Source organism: Monoraphidium neglectum (genome assembly GCF_000611645.1).
Source record: "Monoraphidium neglectum strain SAG 48.87 unplaced genomic scaffold scaffold03000, whole genome shotgun sequence".
NCBI lineage: Eukaryota > Viridiplantae > Chlorophyta > Chlorophyceae > Sphaeropleales > Selenastraceae > Monoraphidium > Monoraphidium neglectum.
The window spans coordinates 1-7506 of NW_014010628.1; the positions used below are offsets into that span (position 1 = coordinate 1).

Here is a 7506-nt window from a genome sequence, read left to right on the forward strand (position 1 = left end):
AGCGTCAGCGCCGGCGCCGCCGCTGCGGCGGCACGAGGCGGGGCCGGGACACCCTTCTCCAGCGTCCTCCTCGTGTTTGATCTGCGGCAAGAATTGTCTCGTACGAATCTACCAGACCCCGCCCCACCTTGACCGCCATCCCTTGCGCGAAAACCCCGACCCCAGGACCTGGCCACCCACATCTGCGTGGACTGGTGAGTGCAGGGCCGGGCCAAGGGGAGCGGCCGCCCCTCACGGGGGTGCGCTGTGCAGGGCGCCTCTGCCTGCAGTCAACTGGCGCCGACCATGGCATGCCAGCCGCTTTTTTGACGGCGCTGTGTAATGTTGCCTTTGCTGCGCCCCCCGGCCCCGCTGTTGTGGCCTGGCACCACTTGCAGTTCCCCTCGCTGCAGCGCTTGTGTGCACACGCACCCGTTCACACAACTGCACGCGACAGCTCACGTACACACTCCTATGCACACACACACACACACATGCAAATGCACACACACACATTAAAACGCGCGCCTGGCACGCAACCTCCACCCAGCGGCTACATCTACTGCGAGACCACGCCCTTTGAGGAGCTGCCCAGCAACTACTTCTGCGAGCAGGTGAGGGTTCGTGTCCTTCTGCTAGTTTGCGGCGGGCGGTGCCCAAGGCGACGCTGTGGTGTCAGAGTGGTGCCGTGCGTGTTTTGGGGAAGGTGGGGAGGCGGTAAAGAAAGATTCAGGGTTGAGCACTGACACTGGGGTCTGCTCGGGACGGCCCCTCGCACCCACGCAATACTCTCAGCCGCCAACCCCTCCCCCCTTCCCCTGCTCATAGTGCAACGCCCCCAAGAGGCGCTTTGTCAAGTACGACGCCGAGACCGGCAAGGTGCGGCCACCAGGAGGGCGGTGGTTGCGGCGTGGGCACCGGTGCCGCGAGGCCAGGAGCAGGGGCCGGCTTTTGGGGGCCAGAGCGATCGTGGCAGGGGGAGCCGCGGCAGGCTGGCCCAGCCGGCACGCAGCGACAAGCTCGCGTCTGTTACGGCCGCGGCGGCTGCGGCTGCGGCTGCGGCTGCGGCTGCCGGCTTTGGGGTCGCCGGGGGAGCAGGTCTGTGCTGGCGTAACCGCCTGTCCCCTCGTCTCTGCTGTCTACTGACCCCTGACACTGCCCCTCCCCTTTCTCACCCTCCCACGTAACGCGCCTCAGTCAAGCGGCGTTGCGGAGGGCACTGTTGGCACCATCGCCACGGTCATCGGTGGCCTGGGCGGCCTGGGCGTGCTCCTGTACCTTGGCCTCAGCGCTTGAAGGGGGCTAGATGCTTCCCCGTCACCCCGCTGGCCCATCCCTGGCGCGACCGGCCCACGTGGTCGTGTCGGTGCGCCGGGGGCAGGCGGGAGAGAAGAGAACGAAGCGTGTGGCGGCGTGTGCCGCCAGCAATTTTGGCCGGAGGGGCGGCGTGTTGCGGCGCTCCCACTGGTTTCTGCGCCTCAGGTGGTGTGAGCATTTTTTAATCGTCTGATCCTGATGTAATGTGCAAGGCAAGACACGTGAGAATGGGCTGCTGTGTGGCTTGGCTGCCAGCGCTGCCTGCAGCAATATTGCAACGGCACCGCATGGTAATCAACGTGGCAGACATCAGGGGCCTGGTCAACACGTTTGACCAATGATGGGTGGCATTCGAATAGCATGGAATTCTTCATCAGTTCGTTATGAGCTCTTTGAAATGAGAGAGTTATGCACCTCTTTTTGGCGTTGCCCTGGCGCGCTGTGCTGACCCTGCCTTGCTGCATGCGATGTTGACCCATGAGTGCTGTCAAGGACGTCTTAGCCGGCAGCCATTGCACATCAAAAGGGATATTTGTCACGACAAGGCCCGCTCAGCATGAGATAGCTGCAAGGGCAGCCTTAGAACGGTGCACATGGCTCGCAACAGCCGCGTGATTTTCCAAACTGCCGCCATGAGAACCCCGATTGCACGAGCATTGTTTGAATGTGGTAAAAAGTAAAATCAGGCACAGCCAGCAAGCCCATTCTCCTCTGATCCCCACTTGCAGGCGAAACCCTTGTGGCGTGTCAGGCTCGGTGATTTCGGACACACATTAGCCAGCACCACAGATGCAGACTCAGATGCAGAGGCAGGCGGGCGGGTGCGCCGGGAGCACTCGTCGCGGCCTGATCTGCCGGTCCATGCTGCACGAGGGCAGAAAAATGTACACCGGAAAGACCGTTTCCCCGCCCAAGAAAGGTGCATGCACTGGCCCATTTGCGATTGAGCAAGCGGCTCGAGCGGGCCGGGCGGGACAGCCCGCGCGCCGCAGCGTCGCAGTCTGCGCAGTCACAGTCAGGAAGGGTCAAAAGCGCGCCGGCGGCCCGCCGGCCACACATACAGCCTGTCATGGCCGCCGACAGTCGCATTCATGGCACCGTGCTCGCAACGCGCTCTTACAGACTCAAGCCGACGTCGCCTCCACCCGCGCCTACCCCCCTCTCCATGCACCACCATACCCCCGTCCCCTCACCCCCCGACGCCCAACAACCGCCAACCGACCCAAGGCAAGCACTTCCTGCACCTGGACGACTTCTCAAAGGACGAGCTCCTGGACATGCTGGAGCGCGGCGCCCACGCCAAGCAGCGGCTCTACGCGCGCGACGAGTCGTTCAAGCCCTTTGCCGGCCGCACCATGGCAATGATCTTCACCAAGCCCTCCGCCCGCACGCGCGTGTCCTTCGAGACGGTGGGGACGAACCACCGATCTCCGCGCCGCGGCCGCCGCCGACCCCACGCGCGAGCGCCGCCGCGCGCCCCCGGCCGGACCCGGCCCGGCCGGCCGCAAGGGCCCCCTGCGGTGCTCATATCAACAGCGCCCCCACGCTACCAATTTACCCGCCCTGCCGGGGCGCCGGCCGCTGGGTCACCGCTGACGCCCTTGCTGCCGCTCCCTCTCCCTCTTATTCCCCAATCCGAAACCCCAGGGCTTCTTCCGCCTGGGCGGCCACGCTGTGTACCTCGACCCAAACACCATCCAGATCGGCAAGCGCGAGCCGACAAAGGACATCGCGCGCGTGCTGTCCGGCTACAACGACGCCATAATGGCGCGGCTTTTTGGCCACGCGGATCTCATAGAGCTAGCCGAGTTCAGCAGCGTGCCGGTCGTCAACGGGCTCACGGATTACAACCACCCCTGCCAGGTCAGCGGCGGCGGCGGCGGCGCGGGGGCGGGATGGCGCGCGGGCCGGACGGCGCGGCCCGGCGCAGCTGGGCGGCTCGGAGCGGGGGTGGCGCGTGCTGCGGGAGGCTGGTTTGGCTGCAGATTTTGAAGCGCTCAGTCGGGCTCTGCTTGCTGTGTTCTGCCCGCCGGCTGCCCGCTGCGGTACGGCATCCTCACGCACAAGCGGAACCCACCCCCACCCCCGCTCCGCGGGCAGATCATGGCGGACGTGCTGACGATCTCCGAGGTTAAGGGGAAGTTTGAGGGGCTCAAGGTGGCCTACGTTGGCGACGGCAACAACATGGTAGGCTCCAGGATCTCTCCGCCAGCCGCTGCCACCACAAAATCACACCCGCCCGTGATAAGGTTGGACTTTCTAACCCCAACTGAGGCCAGCAGCGCCCCAGGCAGCCAGCCCTTGTTTGCCGAGCATGGCACAGGCTCGCCGACCGGCGCCAACGACAGTCTGCCAGTGCCGCAAGCGGCGGTCGCAAAGCCCCCATGTTTCTGCACAGCCGCCACAGCCACGCCCGTTAACCTCGGCCCGCGACCCACAAAAACGCACTTGCCCAGGTGCACTCGTGGCTGCGGCTGGCCGCGCGCATTCCCTACGAGTTTGTCTGCATCTGCCCCCCCGGCTACGAGCCCGACGAGGGCACCGTGGCGCTGGCCAAGGCGGCCGGCATCAGTGACGTCACCGTGACGTCAGACCGCAACGCCGTCAAGGGCGCTGACGTCATCTACACTGACGTGTGGGCGAGCATGGGGCAGAAGGAGACGCTGGAGGTCAAAATGAGGGACTTTGCGCCCTACCAGGTGCCCGCGCACCGGTCGCCACCCAACATGGTTGCTTTTATAGGGGAATCGGGCGTGGTGTGGATGCCGAGGGCGTCGTCCACACTGGGGTGAAGCGCTGTGGCGTGAGGGCACGCAAGTGCGGGAAGGTGTGGGATGTCGCGGCAGGTGCCCGATGCGCCCACTGAGTGAGTGCTGGCTGCCAACAGAGTTTCCTGGGTGGTGCTGGAAGCCCAACAAGAGCACTCCCTTCGCGCTGTGCTGGTAGTCGCACTTCACTTGCACCCCCCACGAACACACGCACACACGCACACACACACACACACGCATGCACACACGCACACACACACACGATCACAGGTCAACCAGGACCTCATGGCCCTGGCCGGCCCTCAGTGCACCTTCATGCACTGCCTGCCCGCGGAGCGCGGCTTGGAGACTGTCGACGCCGTGATGGAGAGCGCTGCCAGCGTGGTCTTCCAGCAGGCGGAGAACCGCATGCACGCGCAGGTGCGGGGCCGCCGGGGCCATGCGATACGGGCGACGCCAGCAAGGCCGCCCGATCCGCCGCTCGCCGCACTGTGTCTTTGCGTGAGCCCAGGTTGTACCGCAGCGTTTGGTTCTCTGCTCATGAGCACCCTGGCGCCTGACCCCCCCCCCCATGCTCACTCCCTCACCGCAGAACGGCATCATGTTGCACTGCTTCGCCTGATTGCCACCTGCAGAGCAGCTCGCCTGTTATCCTGCGTGCACGCTGGCATTGCCATTGGATGGTGCAATTACACAGCTTGATGCATTTTTTCCACCATAAGGCTTTTTCAGAGACAGTGTGTTTGCTTGCCTACAGGTTGGGTGTCTTTGTCAGAGGTCTGACAAAAAGCAACTGACTCTGGAAGGATCCTGCTTGCCAAACGCCAACCCATACCCCTGCAGTTTCACGCTCGGCTTGCTGACGCATGATGAGCACCACACAGCCTTTGCTGCATATCCCATCCAAGACGGAGTGTTTGCAGGCTACGGCTGCAAAGTGCGGGGCTAGGGCTGTGAGGGCGCGTGCTTTCTCTTCAGCCGCTAGTGCACTGCCTGCCCGGCTCGAATCAGCAGGGTCTTGCCCATCGCTGCTGCAAAGCAAGATGCAACGCACGGGGTCAGCTGATGCTGATGCAGCTGAGGTTCGAACCGGGCAGGCCCTGAGCATTTCCCTCCAAAGCCTCCCGCACTTGAAGCAGGACCTCAAACGCTCAAAAGCATTTCCTGCAGGTTGACCGCTGCTGCAGCTGGGAGTCCCCCAGCACCTGCCAAGCCCGCTGCAGCCACCATCCCTTGGCGACACCAGAATGGCGCTTCAAGCGCCAATTGCACGCCCATTTCAGCCAGAGCGCTGCTGCTGCCTTCGTCCCACCTCCTACGCCCCCAGATGGCTGCCCCAAATCAAATACCCAACGCTGCTTGCCGTGCATCTAGGCGCGGCCTCCAGGTTTCAATGCACACCCCGTGCGGATGCTCAGTGGCATGATACTGTCTCAGAATCATGACGCGCGTTACTCAGAGAGAAAGGGTGGCGTTCAAGGGGCAGGGGTACGCCACCATGAGGCGGCCTAGGCGCCGACCTTGGTGACCATGAAGCGCGACAGCGGCTGGCGGTGGCCGTTCTTGCGGCGGTAGTGCTTCTTCGGGCGCATCTTGTACACAATCACCTGGAGTCAATGGTTCGTGGGATCAAGAGAATTGCGGTCGTGGGCCCATGGTGGGGCGGAGGGCATGGAGCGTGTCGTCCTGCATGTCAGTGGGGCCGGCCGCCGCCCGCAGCGGCAGCAGCGCCGTTGATTGGCTGGCCGCCTGGCCCTCCGCCCTCGCAGCCGCCGGCGACGCCCATCATAAGCATCCGCTTCAGCCCATGCCACGCGGCATACCCAGGTGCTGCACGGCAGCACGCACGCACGAGGTGCCCACTCCACCCCTAGAGAGCACGTTATCACCTAGCAAACCCCCCTGCCCCGCCGCACCCGTACCGCTGGCGTTCCCCCATTCAACACCTCACGCGTCGCTCTTCTGACCCCAGCCAATTGTGCAGCAGGGGCCGCTACCACCCCACCCCACTCCACCCCACCGCTGCCCCCAGGTCCCCACCTTGGGGCCCTTGAGCTCCTCCAGCACCTCCGCCTCCACTGCAGCGCCCTCCAGGTAGGGCGCCCCCACGGTGAACTTGCCCTCCTGCTTCAGAGCCAGCACGCGGCCGAAGCGGATCTTGCTGCCTGTCTCGACCTGCGGTGCGGCGTTGTTTGGGGCCGAGGGGGGCCGCAACGGGTAGGTCGCTTGCCAGGTCGCTGCTTGCCAGGGGGCCACGTACTCCACTGCCAGCGCGACGATCGCTTAAAGCTCATCTCTCCAAGCAGGTGGATAAATGCAGCCCAGAGGTGGCTGAGAGGCACCAGGAGCGAGCGCGGCGGCCGCAGCGCACCACCACCAGGCGCGCGACGCAGCGCGCGCCCCGGGCGCCGGCGAACGCCCATTAGCACCTGGAGGCGGTTGCAGGTGTACCACTTGCCGGGCTCCAGGAACATCTGCCGGCCACCGACCTCCACAATGGCGTATGTGTCCGGGGCCCCCGCAGACAGTAGCGATGGGCTGCCGGTCGAGGCCTTCTCCACTGCCGCTGCGCACAAATGAAAATGCAATAAGGCCGGTCAATACAACCAATCAGCATCGCCGTAGACGAAGGGGCCTCCGAGCGAGCCACACAAGCCATGTAGTCCTCGCCTTTCGCTCGCCCCATCTCGCCCTTGCGTACCTGCTTGGCACACGGGCCTAACAATGCTGCGGCTGACAATGGGCCTGGCGCTGGCCGTGAAGGCCCGCCTGAGGCCAGCGGAGCGCTGGGCCAGCATTTTGGCTGCTGTGGTGCTGCTGCTGCTGCCGCCTATGCAATGCTCCTGCTGCAGCGTTGGTGTTCTTGATGTGCGCGTATCGGCGTTGTGCATCGTCGACACACCATACCCACAACGCACATGTCGAAGCGGGGCGGGCGCCAACATGGACCTCTGGTGGACCGAGCGAGTTGATGGAACAACGTGCAACCAGGTTGCTTTTACCGTTGCCCTCTTTGCGGTGGCAAGCCTCTGGAGCCAGCCTGCGTTGTGATCTGACGACAATTGCACCTGCGCTTGAGCCTGTGCACTTTGAGGAAGCGTGGACGCTCGATATAGCTGACGAATAGTACCGGACATCGTAACTTGGACGGGCAGCACGCGGCACGCGCCCTGCCGCGCACCTGCCTGTGCAGCACACCGGAAAGGGTGGGCCGCCTTGCAGCCCGCAGCGAAGCTCTAGGCTGGCCCCGCATGGCGTCGTCAGGCTCCTGATTGTTGCAGAAGACCTCAATTACAGTCCAAATGGGATTGGAGTGAGCTTTTGCCTGGGCCCCAGTACGAAACAGTGCGGAACCTGACCGCGCACCCCTCCCCTGCGCACTGCCGCGCAGGTGCATCGACGCAGGAGGCAGCAGCCCCCAGCCTCCCAACCCCCCGCGCAT

General features: G+C 64.3%; 3 protein-coding genes across 3 annotated transcripts; 2 read left to right on the forward strand and 1 right to left on the reverse strand.

Annotated features, from left to right (window-relative positions):
* Positions 1 to 479: 479 nt before the first annotated feature.
* Positions 480 to 1275, forward strand: MNEG_11983 (hypothetical protein; the record flags this gene model as incomplete). The annotated part of the gene is made up of 3 exons (XM_014039543.1): positions 480 to 593; positions 808 to 858; positions 1177 to 1275. 3 exons carry the CDS (start codon positions 480 to 482, stop codon positions 1273 to 1275), a joined length of 264 nt encoding a protein of 87 aa, XP_013894997.1.
* Positions 1276 to 2178: 903 nt separating this feature from the next.
* On the forward strand, positions 2179 to 4686 carry MNEG_11984 (ornithine carbamoyltransferase; the record flags this gene model as incomplete). Its single annotated transcript, XM_014039544.1, has 7 exons — positions 2179 to 2215; positions 2524 to 2705; positions 2944 to 3246; positions 3397 to 3483; positions 3753 to 3995; positions 4335 to 4484; positions 4657 to 4686. The coding sequence occupies 7 exons, from the start codon at positions 2179 to 2181 to the stop codon at positions 4684 to 4686; spliced, it is 1032 nt and encodes a 343-aa protein (XP_013894998.1).
* An 886-nt stretch (positions 4687 to 5572) lies between these two features.
* Positions 5573 to 6862, reverse strand: MNEG_11985 (50S ribosomal protein L21; the record flags this gene model as incomplete). Its single annotated transcript, XM_014039545.1, has 4 exons — positions 5573 to 5671; positions 6105 to 6239; positions 6407 to 6630; positions 6766 to 6862. The coding sequence occupies 4 exons, from the start codon at positions 6860 to 6862 to the stop codon at positions 5573 to 5575; spliced, it is 555 nt and encodes a 184-aa protein (XP_013894999.1).
* Between the last annotated feature and the right edge of the window lie 644 nt (positions 6863 to 7506).